This window comes from Pieris napi, chromosome 17 (assembly GCF_905475465.1).
Source record: "Pieris napi chromosome 17, ilPieNapi1.2, whole genome shotgun sequence".
NCBI lineage: Eukaryota > Metazoa > Arthropoda > Insecta > Lepidoptera > Pieridae > Pieris > Pieris napi.
The window spans coordinates 4,073,352-4,090,804 of NC_062250.1; the positions used below are offsets into that span (position 1 = coordinate 4,073,352).

At 33.8% G+C, this 17,453-nt stretch overlaps 4 protein-coding genes across 6 annotated transcripts in view; 3 read left to right on the plus strand and 1 right to left on the minus strand.

The window, feature by feature from the left end:
- The window catches only part of LOC125057743, a 124,332-nt gene extending 120,806 nt beyond the window's left edge, over positions 1–3,526 (plus strand). For 2 of the 3 annotated variants that reach the window (XM_047661612.1, XM_047661613.1), the window contains 3 exons: positions 108–1,200; positions 1,295–1,883; positions 1,969–3,526. In XM_047661612.1, coding sequence (XP_047517568.1) covers positions 108–1,200; positions 1,295–1,883; positions 1,969–3,141 — 2,855 coding nt within the window. In that variant the 3' untranslated portion in view covers positions 3,142–3,526. The remainder of the gene's footprint in view (positions 1–107; positions 1,201–1,294; positions 1,884–1,968) is intronic. The other variant, XM_047661614.1, reaches the window with a different exon arrangement.
- A 4,911-nt stretch (positions 3,527–8,437) lies between these two features.
- On the plus strand, positions 8,438–10,894 carry LOC125057655. Its single transcript, XM_047661431.1, has 4 exons — positions 8,438–8,649; positions 9,110–9,274; positions 10,268–10,384; positions 10,634–10,894. The coding sequence occupies exons 1-4, from the start codon at positions 8,580–8,582 to the stop codon at positions 10,849–10,851; spliced, it is 570 nt and encodes a 189-aa protein (XP_047517387.1). The 5' UTR covers positions 8,438–8,579; the 3' UTR covers positions 10,852–10,894.
- Positions 10,895–11,331: 437 nt separating this feature from the next.
- LOC125057654 (signal peptidase complex subunit 3) lies at positions 11,332–12,713 on the plus strand. Its single transcript, XM_047661430.1, has 3 exons — positions 11,332–11,603; positions 11,761–12,027; positions 12,513–12,713. The coding sequence occupies exons 1-3, from the start codon at positions 11,461–11,463 to the stop codon at positions 12,640–12,642; spliced, it is 540 nt and encodes a 179-aa protein (XP_047517386.1). The 5' UTR covers positions 11,332–11,460; the 3' UTR covers positions 12,643–12,713.
- Positions 12,714–12,859: 146 nt separating this feature from the next.
- LOC125057653 (FGFR1 oncogene partner 2 homolog) lies at positions 12,860–17,085 on the minus strand. Its single transcript, XM_047661429.1, has 5 exons — positions 16,851–17,085; positions 16,644–16,778; positions 16,259–16,510; positions 16,045–16,173; positions 12,860–15,630 (listed from the first exon to the last, which is right to left on the minus strand). The coding sequence occupies exons 2-5, from the start codon at positions 16,776–16,778 to the stop codon at positions 15,520–15,522; spliced, it is 627 nt and encodes a 208-aa protein (XP_047517385.1). The 5' UTR covers positions 16,851–17,085; the 3' UTR covers positions 12,860–15,519.
- Positions 17,086–17,453: the final 368 nt, after the last annotated feature.

Sequence of the window (17,453 nt, forward strand, 5' to 3'; positions counted from 1 at the left end):
ATTTTGTCAATTCTTCTTTTCTTTATTATGCTTCGTTCCATGCAAGAATTACATTTTTATAAAAAAATCAAAAAAGCTATGAACTAAAAAAAACTTTTACTTTTCAGAACCTGTGACCGAGAAGTCAGTTCAAGAAAATGTAATAGAAACCAAACCACCGCCTATAACGAGTATAAAACCAGAAGCCATAAAACCAAGTAAAACAACAAGTAAAGAAAAAACAAACAAAGCGCCAACCCCGATCGTGGCATCGAGTGCTATTTCTGTTGTAACGTCTCCACCAAAAGTTGCAGAGAAGCACGCTAATGCTCCAAAACCTATTATTAAAGAACAAAAGCAAATAATTACTAAAGTTGAAGTTTATGCGGGACCTTCTAAAATCGTGGAAAATAACTCTATGAAACAAACTTCTTCAAAACCCAATAAACAAGCAACTCAACCAAATAAAAAAGAAACAAAGAAAAGTCAAACAATAAAAAGTGTTACAAATGTTGTAAGCAGCAAGGTTGAAGGAAAACAAAATTTTGCACCATCAATTGTGATGAACACAAAGGTAAATAAAATTGTGGAAATAAAATCCAGTCAAGAAGAACCGGCAATTTTAGTTACAAACAATAACATTGGCGAGCCTGAGTACGATTATTTATCGCGACAACCCTCAGAGTTTGTAGAAGAAACTTATAGAGTTATAAACTTACGCCCGTCTAAACCCCTTGGCCAAAAACCTAAAGGACCTAAAACGCGAGTTCACCCACCGACGCCTTCACAAGACGACGAAGAACACCCTCTTGGCCTGGTTACTACGCTGGGAGGTACAATTGTCAAAGATGGACTTACAACCGTACACGAAACGAGTGTTATCGGAACTTATATATCTGGAAAATATGCTCAAGTTTTAAACAGTAATTCAAAAATCTTACAAACTGGCCATAAAGGAAAAATTTCACCAAGCCCTACTCATAGAATACTAAAAACGGCAGCGCCTGCAATTGCAAAAAATCATAGACACAATCTAGAACCAACACCATCAATTAGCGATGAAGAAAATCATACTAAGGCTGCTAGAAGACAACCCAGTAGTGGTACCTCCTTTAAAAACAGACATAGGGTTCAAAATAATGAAAACGATAGCACAGAGCCAATCAATCAGTCTAAAAAATTTAAAAACAGAAATTCACCTTCTGGCCAAAAAACATTAAGGTAACGTAGTAACATTTACATAACCTTTAACTTTCCTCTTCTTAGCACTACTTAATTATTATTAACGATGCACCTTCACATATTCTATTTTCAGTACACGATATGGCCGACCCACAAATACTCCTCAACTGGCAACCGTCTCTGTTTTCAGTGAACCACCAGCACCACCAGCGTTTTCGAATAGAAGAAAGAGCAATAGAAACTCTGGGCATAAGACCACTGTTACTCCACCCAGTAGTAATGATAGTCAATCACGACGCGGCTTCAAACCTCGAGTACAGCCATCAGCAGTTGAGCAAGTCTCGGCTTCTTCAACAAGTGTGTACAAATTCAAATTGAATCGCTCGCCAGGTTCAGGACGTTGGCAGTACAAAACAAGTCCTAAGCCTAAAGTGACAATTCGAAAAATGAGTGGTGATGAAGAGCCAACAACTCCAAATACAAATCCACTTTTTGACGACGTGCAATCAAATGATGTTACACCATTAGCGCGGTCAGATAACGACCTTGAGTTATCGGGATCACAAACTGGTCCTGGCACTCTTTTAGATAACGAATCTGATGACAATTCTATTGAAAAACCTCCTCCAGTCGAAACTATTAAGGTAGAAATCTCCACTCCAGCAGATTTTCGAGATGTCTACTACGAAATTGCAACTCTTAAGTCTCCATACACATTCCAGGTTTGCTTTTTCACTTAAGGAATATAAATATATACACATATAAAACTTAGAATCATTATACTAACCCGTACTTATTTCCTTGCAGGTTGGACGCGTTAAAAATACTCGTATTATTACGGTAACATCGACAATTGAAAAGCGCATAGAACCGACATTATCCTACAATTCGCAAAGTTCTCTCAACGAACCGTTGACAGAAAATATATTAGCGACAGCGTCTCCATATGGAAAAGATCACCTATTGGATTCAAGCATAGTCACGTTGCCAGCTATTACTCTGTCGTCTGATATTGAAACACCACCATTAGAAACGGTGACAGAAACATTTAGTACTACACAACATATGCTTAAGACTCATATATTACCAATTGTAAGAGATTCTAACGTTACAAACAGTTTAACCTTCATTCAAACGTATCAAGTGACTCGCTTAGTTACTGCTACGAAAACATTACCACCGTTGGACTTTTTCCAATTTATACCGAGCAAGACCCTTAAAGAATTTAACAGCAGACTCGATGAAGCTGGTTCAGAGCTACATTTAGAATTAGACTTTGGTGATAGCAACGAAGACGAAGAGGGTGTACCACGCCGCGTATTTCCATCAGACTTAGATCTTGCAAATATTGGATCAGATTTCGACCTCACAGAAATTGATAAATACAGAGACAACCATTTAAGACTTAAGAAAGCACATGGACAAAATAAAAACAACCAAGTTACAGAACCACCCCTACCATCAACACCGGCGTTGTCTCCAGAGCAAGCTCAACAACTGGCTTTACTACGTTTACTTAACCCTGCTGCTGCTGCCCAAATACCAAATGTAGTTACCACATCAAAGCCAGTGCTTAAATACGAGACGATTTACGAATCACACGTCATCCCAGTATTCGATGGTAAGAATACCATTCAGAGTACCATATCCCGAGCAGTAGCAACAGTAACCAGGACTGAGTTTGAAGTGGGAACCAGTAGCCTTCCTGCTCTTCCATTGAACCCGCTCTTCCCTCAACAACAATTCACAGTGACGTCCACGCCAGTCGTGATAAACACAGAAGTGGTAGCCACAAACAGTCAAGTTTTGAAACTGACATTTGGCGCTAAAACAGTCTACACAACATTGTTTTCGACTGCAGTCGTACCAACAGTGTTGACCTCATACGTTACTTCATCTATTCCAATACAAGCTAGTGCTGCGCCTGGTTTCCCTGGATATTACCCACCCCCATATGCACCCTTTCCTTACGTTGGTTAGACACCACAGATTAATATATCCCGTGATAAAATCTTAGTCTAAGCCTGTAAAATAAATGAGTGAAAATCGAAAGTAGTGTTCGTGTAATTTAAAGATAGCAGATGAACTTAAATCTTTAGTGCACTTAAATATGAAATCATTTTCGAATAATGTGACGATGAACATTTTATTTGGTGTGTAATAGAAATATTTTCTAATCCTTAGATTTATCTAGAATAGAGTTTGTAAAAATATAAATACTATTAGCTCTTGTAATGTTTGTAAATACTCTATTTATACTTTTTTTATTGTATTTGTATATAGGTAATGTTTCTTTAAGGTAATATGAAATTGTGTAGCTATATGTTAAGACCATTTGCTTTAAATAAACTTTTATATAGTATAACTGGTGTTTCTAGACCATTATATGAATGATAGTGATAACGCACGGAGCAATCACTCTTCCTTGCATTAATAGTCTTTTATTTACACACTGGCACCAGACACTATGCACACCTGCATATACTTGGCTAAAAATATAGTGGCTGGTTAGGGTGGAATCACGGCTGTGCGCCAATAGACTTCTTTGTCTATGTGTGCACTCAACACTCACTGGAACGATGAAGGGAAATCGTGAGGAAACCGTCATGCTTTAGACGTTTAAATCGATAAATATTAACTATTATACTTATATAAACAATAAACTACAAGCTCCCTCCTTATCAGAATGACAAATCATAAAATGACTGCTTCACGACTGATGGTTTTCGCGCGACCGCCGCTGCGAAAACCGCTGTGAAAGTTCGAAAAGTGAGTTACAGAATCTCAAGGCTGGCCTCTGATCTTGGCAAAAACGTGATCCGCCTTCTGTGCCTGTACACGACGTCGATTTAAACGTCTAAGGCATGACGGTTTCCTCACGATTTTCCTTCATCGTTCCAGTGAGTGTTGTGTGCACACATAGACAAAAAAGTCTAGCCGTGATTCCACCCGACCTCAGTCGAGAGTTGAGGCGAACCACTAGGCTCACAAAGAAACACAATTTTAAAATCCTTATCCAGAAAAATCAGTTAAAACTAAAATGAGGGAACACGTATACCACAATAATGAAAATCAGGAGGAATTAAAATCAAAACAGACATCTACCACCAACCTGTGGTTAGGAAATCCTTTCCTATATTAGAATGCAGTTTTCACCCAAAAACCTGACAAAACCCGAGCTTTTAGAAGCACATGCAACTCGTACTAGTTTGCTTTATTCTATATTAGCTCCCCTGGGGATTTTGTTTCGCCTAAATATGATTTTTTACTTAGCCTACCTTTTTAGTAGCTACATAACAATATATGGAACATTTTGATATGCTACCTAAAAGAAACTATACGCTTTTCGAAATAAAAACCTAAGTAGTGAATAAAACTACATTTTTAAATTTTTCGCTCCATAAAAACCTTCTTTTAAGGAATAAATAAATAAAAATTAGTGGAGTTGGTCCAGCAGTCTTCGAGATTTACGCTTAGCAACATATTTTCCAATTCATTTTGAATAAATAAACAATTTACTTGAATAAAACATTATTAAATAAGGGGCCTATTACCATGATATCCTCATTAAAACTTCACACCGAGAGCGCTCAAAGGCACGAAGAAATGTCAAATTATGAATGATGTCGGCTTTTCTGAATATAATGTATTTAGCTCGAAAAATAAATTTTTGAACTTCTACAACATTAGCTTACCAATAATATAGACGCCTTGCTAATGCAGAACGACTAGATCCAGATATTTTTTTTGCTTTAGATCCAGATTACTTATTTATTATTTATTAAAATTTCTATAACAATTTTTTTTTACATCGATTTCTAGCCTATACATGAATTAAATTACAAAAAAAAAGATAAAGCAGCTTTAATTAAACCATATCCCCTCTCCTTGGTCCTAGTAATAAGTTTCAATAACAGTTAGACAAGAGGCATAATTATTGGCAGCAATTAGTGACAGAATAAGTACAATAGTACAATTCTCTTTTAAAGGCCTTTAAGGCATCTACGAACATTACTGCATTATAACTTCACGATTATGGAATTGCAAGTGACCGTTGACGGTGATATCGTGAAAAGGTGTTAAGACCTTATTCATAAAAACTAGAACAGTCTAAGGGGCCGTCTCCACAAGCGAGAGAATCGCGACGAGTCCGCGTTTTTATCGTCGGGTAATCTCCACGAACGAGCGATTATTCCGCCAGCGTATCGTCGCGATTCGTAACGGAATCACAGCGTATCCGCAACGACTCGTAACGGAATCGCCGCGTTTCTTTGACGACACGTTGTGCTCTTATTTTGTTCAGTGTTCATTTAGAGTTCAGTGGTGCCAGACGAGACCGAAATAAGTAGTGTCTAAATCAGTCAATAAAATAATTATTTACTATGGATGTATTGTTTTTATTGATGTATGGTCACGCACGTCGCGAGCTCTCTGCGAGGGCGCCACGTTCCGTGGCGAGTGCGCGACGTGCGCGCCGCCAGTAGCGACAGGCTCGCAGCGATATTATGACGTTTCGCGCGCACTCAACCACCCGTCGCATCGCCGCGTTAAGATCGCCGTGTGGAGACACGTTCTATGAGATTGTATAGAAATGCGTGGCAGGACGATTGTATCGTCGCGATTCTCTCGCTTGTGGAGACGGCGCCTTACTCTTACTTTTTAAAAATGTACTCTGTTGTTTGCATCTGTTAATTTATATTTATGATTTGATGAAAAGAGACAGATGATTTCTTTAGTTGAAATAGTCCAATTAGACAGATTTTTTGTTAATGAATACCTCGGGGTACGTCTCCGAGTCTTCACCCCGTGTACCACCTATTCTATAAAACGGTACCTACTCGTGAGGTTCCTGTCATAAACAATCAAACACACTTCAGAAAAACAAGGACAATACTCGGACATGACTTTAGAATAAGAGCCACAAAAGATTATAAATTGCGTTCCTATTAAAGACATATCTGTAGGTAGCCATTCCCCTGGGAATACTCGTTGCTCGCTGATGGAACAAGGATGAACGAAATCGGCTTATACAACCCGAGGGAAGTAATATCATAGGTTCAATACACTTGCAAATGCAGTACTTACTAAACCTTTTGACGTATTTCATATTTCAAGAACCTAATATTCATATCCTACCTATTGAATACCAGAACGCCTGAAAATATTAAATAACAACAAGAAGTGTAAGCGAAATTCACGATGGATTTTTGAAGCTCTATCGCGAACCACAAGCCTTGGTAGTAGCTTTATACTCTATAGGCTTTATGAGATTTCGTTGCAAGTTTAAGTAGCGTTGTAAAAAAATAAATATATTATCTTAGTCGCTGATGACAGTGTTGCCAGTATAATAATTAAATTATTATTTTTGCAAGAGTTATTTGCGTGTCTATGTCGAATTAAATGTGAACCGGAATGTTGTATTCAATATTGTTCTAATTTAATAAATTATGTAATCTAAGAAAAACTTCTAGAAACATAGTTCTATTATGTGTACGTAGAGACACGAATGTGCTATATTTTATCTCATACTCTGATGGAAAGGAAGTTCGACGACACATTAGGTGTTCATTTCAATCACTTCGAAAACTTTCTTGATTAAATTACAGGAACACTATATATAAGCACTTATGGTAGGGGAGCCCAAGAGGGGATTTCGGGATTTACTAAAGCGCGGCAGATTAATATATAGGGGGATACCTTGTACCCGGTTAAGTACCTCCACAAAATATGAGGCCCATATATAAGGCCGCGCGTGAAGGAGACAGGATCAGATTAGTAAAAAAAAATTGACCATCAGAAATTCCCGAGCGCGTCAGATTAAGGTAGGGTGAGTTAATTACATCCTAAAAAGTGTATATTCCACTAATCTGACAATTTGAGAGTGACGGAAAAAAAGGGGAGGGCAACAAAGTTGTAAAAAAAAAACGTCATCTCGACATTCTCGAGCGTAGCTAATTTTTTTTTTTATTTTGAAGAAAATAATTCCAGAATAATGAAAAATATATAATCTGACGATTTCCGCAAGCCGAAATAACAAAAATTAGTCGATAAAGTTAAATGCGTGCAGCTGCGTGATGCCTACATTTCCTTAAACCGATCGGAATCTACTAAACGGCGTTCTAAATATTTCCCTCAAAATTACATTTCCTGTGAATTTGAACCGATTCGGACCGATAGATTTTGAGAAATTTTGAAAAATCTTAAAAAAATAAGAAATATATTTTTTTTAAAGTGGTTTCTTTATCGATCAACTTCAAAAACTAATCCGCCTTTGAGCTTGAAAAAACCACGTCAATCTCCACCAAGCTGGTCAAAAGCGGTTGATTAGTTCGAGAGATATCGTGAACGAAAGAAACCCGAAAAATTGTTTTTTCAGGATTACTCCGAAATTTGTGGTTCGATCAATTAAAATTGCAAAATTACTTATGATGATGATAAAACTGCGTCGAATGCCGCCAACCGCGTGAAAATTGCTTGACCCATTCAAAAGTTATTGCGGTTTGAAAATTCCAAAAATAGTGTTCTATGAAACTTCTATCAGACTTTCGAGCTGGGAGAGCTCAAATGCATAGAAATGTTATTTCTTTGAACTCAGCGAGCTCAAAATATCAATTTTAAGCGCCCAGGAATGGAATTAGCGGGAAGTTGCAGGGATGGCCCTTTAGGTGAACCGTTTTTCTAAAAAAAAATTGTCAGATCAGGCGAATCCCTCTAGATAATCGTCAGATTATGAGACAGTACGTTTAGAACATAAAGATGAACCACATATATCTTAATCTGACGCGCTTGAGTATTTCAAAATTGCGATTTTTTTTTGCAAATTATGAAAATGGCCGTGGGTTTGCGTCCCATCGAAATCGTCAGATTAGTGAATGAGAGCTTTTTTTTGGTGCACTTAACACTCCCTTAGAAAATCTGACGCGCTCGATAATTTTTATTTTTTTTTCATTTTCAACCCTTAAATACAACGACCCGCATCATGCAAACGATCAGATTAACATACGTACATTATTAAAAATACGTAGGGCATTGATGCTACCAATATCTGACGCGCTCGAGGATGTCGATGCAACAGTTTTTTTTTACATATTTAACAATCTATAGCCGCTTCCCCCACCGATGAAAAGGTATATATAATATAACATTTTTTTCTTCTTATTATCTAAGCTTTGCATCCCAATAGGTCTCTACGACGCTCGAGTAAATCCCCATTTAGCATCGTGGGCTCCCCTACCATTATTAAAATATAGTACTGATGACTCAAACTAGACAGAATGTTTATCAAAATCCGTGCAATCAGTTATTGATATATCGGCAAGGAACAAAGATATTTAACTGAATATTTTAATATCGTACGTAATTTAAAGATAATAATTTATCAAGATTGCTTCAAGTATTGAACAGTGAAAACAATGTGAATGAAAACAAAAAGACCAGTATTAATTATGTGGAATATTGAAAGGATTTTATTAATAACATCAATTTTATGTAAGTAATTGTATTGAAATAAAATAAAACGTCTACTTTTCTAATTTCTGTCTGCTTTGATGACTGTTATTAAACAATTGTGTCTTAATTACCTGATATTTAAAAAAAATATTACATTCAGCCTAATAATTACACCATAGTTCATGATATAGATAAAGCCGTTTATTTGGGCGGTTCGGTAATTTAATTGTTATATTTTAGATCAAATTGTAGTTTTTAACTGTTTTAGTTTTAATTATGGAAATTTCTATCTGAAGTGAAAAACACAGATTCCACATAGCAAATATTACTCATAGAAATGGTTTTGCGACTTTAATAGGTTCAATTTAGCGAAACAAGTATAAAATAATTAAATTTGTGTTTCCAAAATGAAGTTATTTAACAACATGATTATTAAGCTTAAAATTCTACTATGTACAAAGTGTTCCTGTCATATTAAATCGTAAAATACGTAAAACAGACGCTTCAGCAGTAGCTCAGTCGAGCCGTAATGACACACGATGCTTCCAATTCACGTGGCTTGGTCCCCGATATGACAATCAAAGTGTCTTCATGAACGCGACCTGCAATGATGCTACACGACTTGCGGATGGAATACCGTGCTATCAGCCTCTCGTTGTTTCAGGTTTGTACTTTACTTTCATGTAGCTAATTTGCCTGTACCCTATTAGTCCATTGAAATGTTACATTTACTGAACATTCGTTAGAGGACGCAATTTTATTTATGGGACATGTAGGGCGGGTCAAAACAAGCTTAAACCCAAGTTTGTGGGGTTGGCGCCTTTGTCCCCCGGCCGCCATCTTGGAAAAGGGGTGAAATCACGTTTTTGGGTATATCTTCTGAAGTCTAAACTATCCATCGTACAACAAAATTTGTAAAGACATATTTTGTAGCAAATCGCTTTGCCTATCCGTGTGACTTTTTATCATAAAGCCAAAATTCTAAAATTATAAGAAAAAAAGTGAAAAAGAATCGTTTTTTGCTTAAAAACTTTTTTCTCATGATTTTATAAAAAAATTATGACAGAACAATTTTGTAGAGGATCTCTTTCTGAAGATTTTCCTCTATATTTTTTTTTAAATTTCGTCAATTGGAAACGCTGTTACACCGCTCCAAAGTTGACCGGGTTCGTCAATGCTCATGTCATGCCGGTCAAAACATTTTTACTTTACTTTTATGATCTATCGTTTATTTTAAACAGATTTTCGAAAATGTTTCTTCAATCCCAACAACATGGTACTTATTTATTGCTGTTACTGTCGTAGAATCTGAATATTTGAGGGTTTTCATAATTAAGACATTTATAACCTCTATTATAAAAAGGGTAAAGTATTATTAAAGAGGTTAGATTTTAATGTTGAAAAGCTTAATACAAAGCTTCCTTTATAGCAATTATTCAGAAACAGTCATTGTTGTATCGCGCCATTGAAACAACACAAAAAATTTAAAAACAACATGTCAAATTGAATTATTGAAGTCGGTTAAAAATTTACTACCGAACAAAATACGCGTTGCAGGATTTGCTTTATCTAGAAGCTAAGTCTGACAATATCTCATAGTTCCAGAACTCACGTTAACTTTAAAACGTTAACTGTTTAAAATACATTTTAATTACAGAGGACGGCACCTGGCCAGATATGGATTACATTTGGGCAAACCATTTCAACGCAACCACTTGTGTGCTCACACAAAATGATATCTGTGCAAAATTTACTTACTATTTCAATGGACATCGTATGTATTCATTATATTAAAGTTTTTGATAGTAATACTTAAAAATTAGTAGAGTAGGTACGTTGGCAAACCTATTGTCGACGGTGGATTTATTATTTCAGGTTTTGAAACTAAAATCCGTGAATATACCATTCATGACAAAGTGTGCAAATATTTCTTGTTTCAAAATAGTTTACATTAATGTAATTTATAGATACTTTGCAATGTATCACTATTTAGAAATGTACTGGATTAACATTTTTTTTACAGCGGAAAATTCAACCCACATGTGTACTAGGGCCGTAGACAATAATAATACAGCAATCACTAGTGGGTGCTATGAGCAGATGTCTGGAAGTTATCGAACAAGGGTTTGCTTCTGTCGCAGTGTTCCTGGGGGAGTGCCGTGTAACAAGGGCTTTGCTGTCATACCGTCGATATTTGCAGCATTACTAGGCTTCATAGTTTTTCATATTATTAGGAACTGAAAAAAAGAGTAATATATAATGAATAAAGACAAGCAAAAATTAATACGGCCAATCATTAATGTCCTAACCTAACCTAACCTTCAGATTCTGAGCCATGACTTGTTGATATACTATTGGAGTATGACTCCCATCGTCTAGTATCTGAATCTCATCCTTAGATCCTCTAAACTTGCACGATTTATCAAATCAAAATAGCCTTTATTTATATTTATATCTTAAAGAAACTATTATTAAAATAAAATAAAGATTGATGTAGATTGTAGGTACTTTTCATTAGCAGTTCATTACCATTGTTATTGCAAAATATTAAATATTAGTTACGGAACCGGTTTAATGCCCTTTCCAGAAGTAAAGAAGTACCTACAACGCGATTCTTTTTCTGTACCACCTTTTCCTTTTACGTGTCTTATACTCTGTTTTATTAATTATTAAGAATGACGTGTCCTCGAGGAAGTATTGTTATCTACTAACGTCAATGTCAAATACAGACAACGTCAGCTAACCGAAGTGGATCGTGGCTTTAATGCTGCTTTTGAGTAGGGGAACAAAAATACAAAATCAAATATATAAAATCACAATAATACATTGTTTTGTTTATAAAATATAAACATGTATTCTATATTAACAAGAGGAAATGCAATTCTCACGTATACTCTAAGTGTTCTAGCATGTTTAACTTTTTTATGTTTTCTATCCACACTGACGGTGGACTATAGAACCGCTGCTCAAATGAATACAGTGAAAGTAGTTGTGTAAGTAAACAGTAATTATTTTAACAATAACCTAAAATTGGATCTCTTTAAGACAAGTGAAAAATACAATCACTCGTTAACAAAAGAAGAATTAACACTAACGCAAATTATTGCCCTATACTTATCCTTGTAAACCTTTATATTCTTAACATTACAGAAAAAATGTTCCAGACTATGGTGCCTCAAGGGAAAAGAATGATTTGGGTTATTTAACTTTTGATCTGAAAACAGATCTTTCCAGTCTCTTTAACTGGAATGTTAAACAGTTGTTCTTATATCTAACTGCAGAGTACATTACACCATCTAATGAATTAAATCAAGTTGTGCTGTGGGATAAAATTATTTTAAGGGGAGAAAATGCTTTGCTAGATTTTAAGAATATGAACATAAAATACTATTTCTGGGATGATGGAAATGGTTTAAAGTAAGTAATTATTTGAATCGTATCATTTATGCATTAAACAATATTTTGGTTGGTACAAATGTAAAAATCAACAAATGTTACAAACATTGCAATGTTGTCAAAAATGCAGTAGAGATTTATGTACATAATATTGAATCTCTTGTAATTCTCAGACTTCATTTAAATTTTTAATACAGTAAAACTGTTTACGGTGACAGGTGTTTAGAACAACATACCGGTTATATTAACCAGGATCAAAGGTCCCGGCTGAATTCTATTATATTAGGTACTTAAATATATAATTGGCTGTTACGACTATTGGTTTTTACATCCAAATATGAGTAGTCGCTTTGATGTTGTTATAACAGTTTTGACTATATACTATTCATAGCCAAACATATTTTGTCTTTTAAACAAACTCTTGTATGAAAAACATCTTAACTTTCTCAGTAATTTATTCTTTAAATTGTGTTTTGTGTACATAGCCTAATTAAATTATATTTCAGGGGTCACAACAATGTCACATTAACCTTGTCCTGGAATATTATCCCAAATGCAGGTCTGCTGCCTAACATACCAGCCATTGGTCAGCACTCTTTCAAGTTCCCTACAGAATACACACAAACAAGAGTATGATTCAAAATAAAAGAGTTTACAACTTTAGATGAATAAATGTGTGTGTTTGATAAATTATACATTCAATCTAAGTTAGCATTTTTATTATATCCATGTAGTTATACAAAAAATTCTTACAGTTTCCAGCAAACTACCTTCATTAATTAATCAGGATGACTTTTGTAATGTTGAAAAATCTAAGTCAAGATACTAGAAAACTACAGTGAAATAAAACTACTATTTGTCATCTTTTTATTTTCTATAATATTATACAGATACAATAATTTTGATACTAGACTCCTAAAATCAAAACTTATAATTCCATTTTGCCAAATTTTGCAATTAGGTTTTATTCTGATAAAGTGCAACATATAATCAGAATAATTATCAAACTATAATAACTCTGGTCTTTAATTTGACTGTTATAACATTGGGTAATAGTTACACTAGGTATGAAATAATATGAACAATTAGCAAAATTATATTTTATCTATTAACAATTTTGCGGATAAACTATATAGACATCTATAAAAATAGAACAGGGAGGAATACTACATACTAAGTGGAGAAATTCAAGTAAGCAATAACTCCAGGGTTTAATAAATTTTTTGACCACTTGGCATTAAATGGGTTCAATGAGAGTATGAAATACAATTATTTGTAGGATACAGCCTTAATATGGCTAATAGTCATTAAAGAATTTCCTTACTTTGATAATATTATGTATATGAAAGTACCGACTTCCAGTGAGGACGGCTTATTAAGCAAGTTTGACTAATTTTTATGTTATGCAGTCCACATTATATTGCTTGCTTTTTTCTAGCATATCATTTATCAACTACAAAGAAACTACTTTAACCACTAACCCTAGCCAACTAACATCCAAAGCTGTAATATGAAAAAATATCGCATCAAGTGTTTCATTATAACTAATTTATCTTACAATACTTTAGTAAATTTTGTTAGCCTAAAAAATCAACAGATTTATATTCCAGAGTATATTTTACTATTGATCAATGGGAAGATCAAATGTGCCAATAATAATATATTTTATTCATTATTTTGGGTAATGTGATTTTTTATACATAATAAATTGGAATTATAGACTGAGCTTTGTTTTTACTATAACACCATTTAGAAAGTGATACATCAGTTGGCACATCTAAATTGAAGTATTGAAAAATACTAACAATCTTGAAAATACTGTTATCCATAAGTTCTGTTTAAGTTTTAATTAATTGGCTAAAATTTTCTTACCAAGGTTTTTAGTTCGGGGTATTTACGAGATTATGAGTATGCAAAATCTTTTAATTGTGCTCATATTGTTCCAAAGATCCAGGTTTAATTATTGAAAGCTAATCACATGTTATATAATATTATATAAAATTGTGCTTTGTACGATTCTAACTTTTAGTTCTATAAAAATGATAATTTGATGTTTGAAGAAAAAAAAATACAGATATTGCTTGCTTTGTGCCTCTACTTGAATGTTGAACCAGCACTGCTTATGTGGCTAAAAACTATCTTAACCTTATTTTCTACATTTGTTACAACTACATTACATTTGATAACCATCTACAATAGGAATAGTCTATATTGAAATATCTACTGAACAGAAGAAAAGAGTTGGGAGTTATTTTTTGCAATAAAATTTTACAATTTAATAAGTATCATATTGTCTAAATAGCACATTACATCTAATACATGGTAATTTTCTAAGTATATTTGAATAGCTTGTAGATCATTTTTGCACATACACAAACTGTTAAAAAATTTATAAAAATTGATCAATGACTTCTCTGCCACCATTCTTAAAGTGCTTCTTCAAACGGTTTGTATAATGAAACTTCATAACAGAAATTTAAACTATAGAAATACAAACTTATTCAAATGTTATATTATTAAGTAAAAAACCTTATAGTTGTTTTTAGTCATAATTATGTATAACAATAAAACTAAGAAAAATAGAAAAAAACAGGTAGGTCTTTGTAGCTATAGCCCTCATGGTATTCATAGAATATTAATAAACATTAAGTAGATTCTAAAGATCACAGTAATGCCATAAGTTTCACACATTCAAGCAGAAAATTGATTGACAGGCTACATCTATGACAACAATTATTGTAATTTAAAAGTAAAACCACATTCACTTCAATATTTATCCAAAAATTTGAAAATTTCTTAACATTAACTGCTTTAAAATTATCGTTAAAACTTCCTGTAAATTGGATAGTCATACTAACAGCAACATAACATGAATAATTTCATACTAAATTAACCATCACAGATCTTTCAACTACAAACGCATCAAGCAATACAATAAACAATACAATTTCATCCTTCACCAATTTTCAGGAAGTAACCTTAACACATTTGAAATTATTATCAAAAATAGTTTACAAAATTGTGGTCTTAACTTGATATAGAGTGTTGTTACAAACCCCTCAAATATCAACTGGTATTTTCAATGCTTACATGATTTAATATTTCAAACACTTCTATTTTACACACTTAATTGAAAATATAATTAAAGGATGATGGACTGAATAATTGAAGTTGATTTAAATAATCTCATAATCCCAATAATGTCACTAATTAGGATAACTCAAACAATGTTAGAAGTACAACTTAATAATTTTTCAAGAATTATCCTTGATCACAGATGATCTAGGCAAGTTAAGTAATTTATGCTCACACATATTTCATAAAGTGGTAATGCCAATCAAATACTTGAAATTAAATGTTATGAAATTTACATAATATTTTTAAGAGATAATTAACAAGATTTAGATGAGCATGGAAATGGAATAGACTCACACAAATGTAAAGTTATGTCACAAGAGAATGTTTGGAGAGGTGCATTTTTTATTTAGAGGTGGCACAAGTCATAGCAGGTCGTCACGCTCCAGGTAGTGGTGGCCCATCTGTCTGAACATCCTTGTCCTCCATAGGAGGGTACGACTTGTCTGAACCATAACGTCGTGATATATCAAGCATTTCTCGTAGACCCTGCAAAATAGATCATAGTTTAAAGTATCATCAAACAAGTACTTTTTCATTGAGTTGAGTTTCATACATAATTAATTTAAATTAGATTGTGTTTTTTATTTAATAGTATATATTGTGGGTGAAATAAAATAAAATAATAAATGTTTCTATTGTTTAATGTTCAAACTGTAAGCTATTATAACCTGAAAGAATGCAGTAAGTATTTTTTATTGCAATCTTTGAAATTCTAAGTAAAACAAGGTCTATCACATAATAAACCAGCAAATGGCATAAGTGAAAAAAGTTTTCTTAACATCGCACAGATCATCTAGTTTAGAAATATATGTATATTTATTGTCTCTGTATGTTTTTCAAAATACCAAATAAAGATGAGAGGGATTAAACCAGTGCTTGTATGTCAAACAATAGTATTACCTTATTCTCTGTAATAAGCCTTTGGTATATTTCTTCTTCTCTTCTAGTATCACCATGAGCATCCATGTTCACTGCTTTGTACATGATACTAGTCATTTCATTAATTCGCTCTGCTTGCTGGCGAATAAGCTGCAAAAATACATTTAATTATATATATGTAAGCATTTTACAAATTCAGTGGAAAGATTGATTGTGATATCAAATTCAAGCTTACCTCTTGCTGTTTCTCATTGATTGCTGATGTAAAATCTATCCGAGACTCCCATATTCTCTTTTCTGTATGTTGCCTGTATTTTGACATTATTAACTCAAGAGCTCTTCTGTGATCCTCAAGTGCAGCTCTTAGTTCAACATTTTCCCTTTGCACCTCCCTCATTATTCGAGATTCTCTTTCTATACTAGCAATTAACTCCCCTCTAGGTCTCTCTCTGGATGCCTCATTAAGTGTGTCCACTTCTTCTTTGTACTAGAATAATAGGATATAATGTTCTAAAATATAACTTAATCTGCCTTAACCAAATAGAACTACAGTTACATGAATAGGTACTACAACAATTGACAACGTCAATAACATATTGTTGCTACATTGAGATTCCTACCTGTTTCATCGTGCTTATCTGTCTATATGCTGTTTGAGTTTCAGTCAGCACCGCATCCGCTTCAGTCTCCCGCTCCTTAAGCCGACCAGCAAGTCTTTTTGCATCCAAAATTATTTGTTGTATGGTCAGTGACATCTGAAAAGCCCAACAATCTACAGTAGCATTCCTTGTCTAATTCATTTGATTGTAGAGCTATAATATACTAACCCTGTACGTCGCATACAATATAAACTCAAACACCGGACCATCTAATCTAAAAAATAGAGTCACAAACAAGGGAACACACAATAATTTTATGTAAAAAGCAAAAGACGCACATCAGCTGTTTTGTGGATGGACTTCGGCAGCCATTAGAAGATTTAGAAGTTCCCTAAAATGTAGGATAATTAAAAGAAATCTTGCTGTTGAGATAACACGATGGGAATTAATTGTCATAGAAAGAGAAAAAATATGAGGTTCCTAGCATTCCTCACAGGGTATGATAATACTAGTATGACATGGCCTTGAAATACAAAAGTATAGTTATATGCATAGATAACAGAAGGGTCCACAGCTTATATATCAATTAAATGTTTTAAAACCGAACTAGAGAGACACCAGCGACACTAAGATAATCCACAGACCTAAAATTAGAAGGAAGTGTTTGACTTGAAATATAATTAATTCTACAGATTTAGAAAAGGTATTTCTATTGATATCTACATTCTACAGTAAAAATAGATCCTTTAACTGCAGTGTTCTCTATCATGAACAACACATGAAATCGAAATTCGAATTGCTTTCGTAATAGATAAGTATGTAACGGTATTT

Bases quoted from the DNA above. Each gene is read 5' to 3' on its own strand.
- LOC125057653 (XM_047661429.1), bottom strand. From the start codon at position 16,778: ATGTCACTGACCATACAACAAATAATTTTGGATGCAAAAAGACTTGCT. The intron at 16,174-16,258 runs GTAAGCTTGAAT...GTATTTTTGCAG, and splicing joins TCAATGAGAAACAGCAAGAG to CTTATTCGCCAGCAAGCAGA. The intron at 15,631-16,044 runs GTAATACTATTG...TCTATTTTGCAG, and splicing joins GGCTTATTACAGAGAATAAG to GGTCTACGAGAAATGCTTGA.
- LOC125057655 (XM_047661431.1), top strand. From the start codon at position 8,580: ATGAAAACAAAAAGACCAGTATTAATTATGTGGAATATTGAAAGGATT. The intron at 8,650-9,109 runs GTAAGTAATTGT...TACGTAAAACAG, and splicing joins ATTAATAACATCAATTTTAT to ACGCTTCAGCAGTAGCTCAG. The intron at 10,385-10,633 runs GTATGTATTCAT...TTTTTTTTACAG, and splicing joins TTACTATTTCAATGGACATC to CGGAAAATTCAACCCACATG.
- LOC125057654 (XM_047661430.1), top strand. From the start codon at position 11,461: ATGTATTCTATATTAACAAGAGGAAATGCAATTCTCACGTATACTCTA. The intron at 11,604-11,760 runs GTAAGTAAACAG...TTAACATTACAG, and splicing joins AATACAGTGAAAGTAGTTGT to AAAAAATGTTCCAGACTATG. The intron at 12,028-12,512 runs GTAAGTAATTAT...ATTATATTTCAG, and splicing joins GATGATGGAAATGGTTTAAA to GGGTCACAACAATGTCACAT.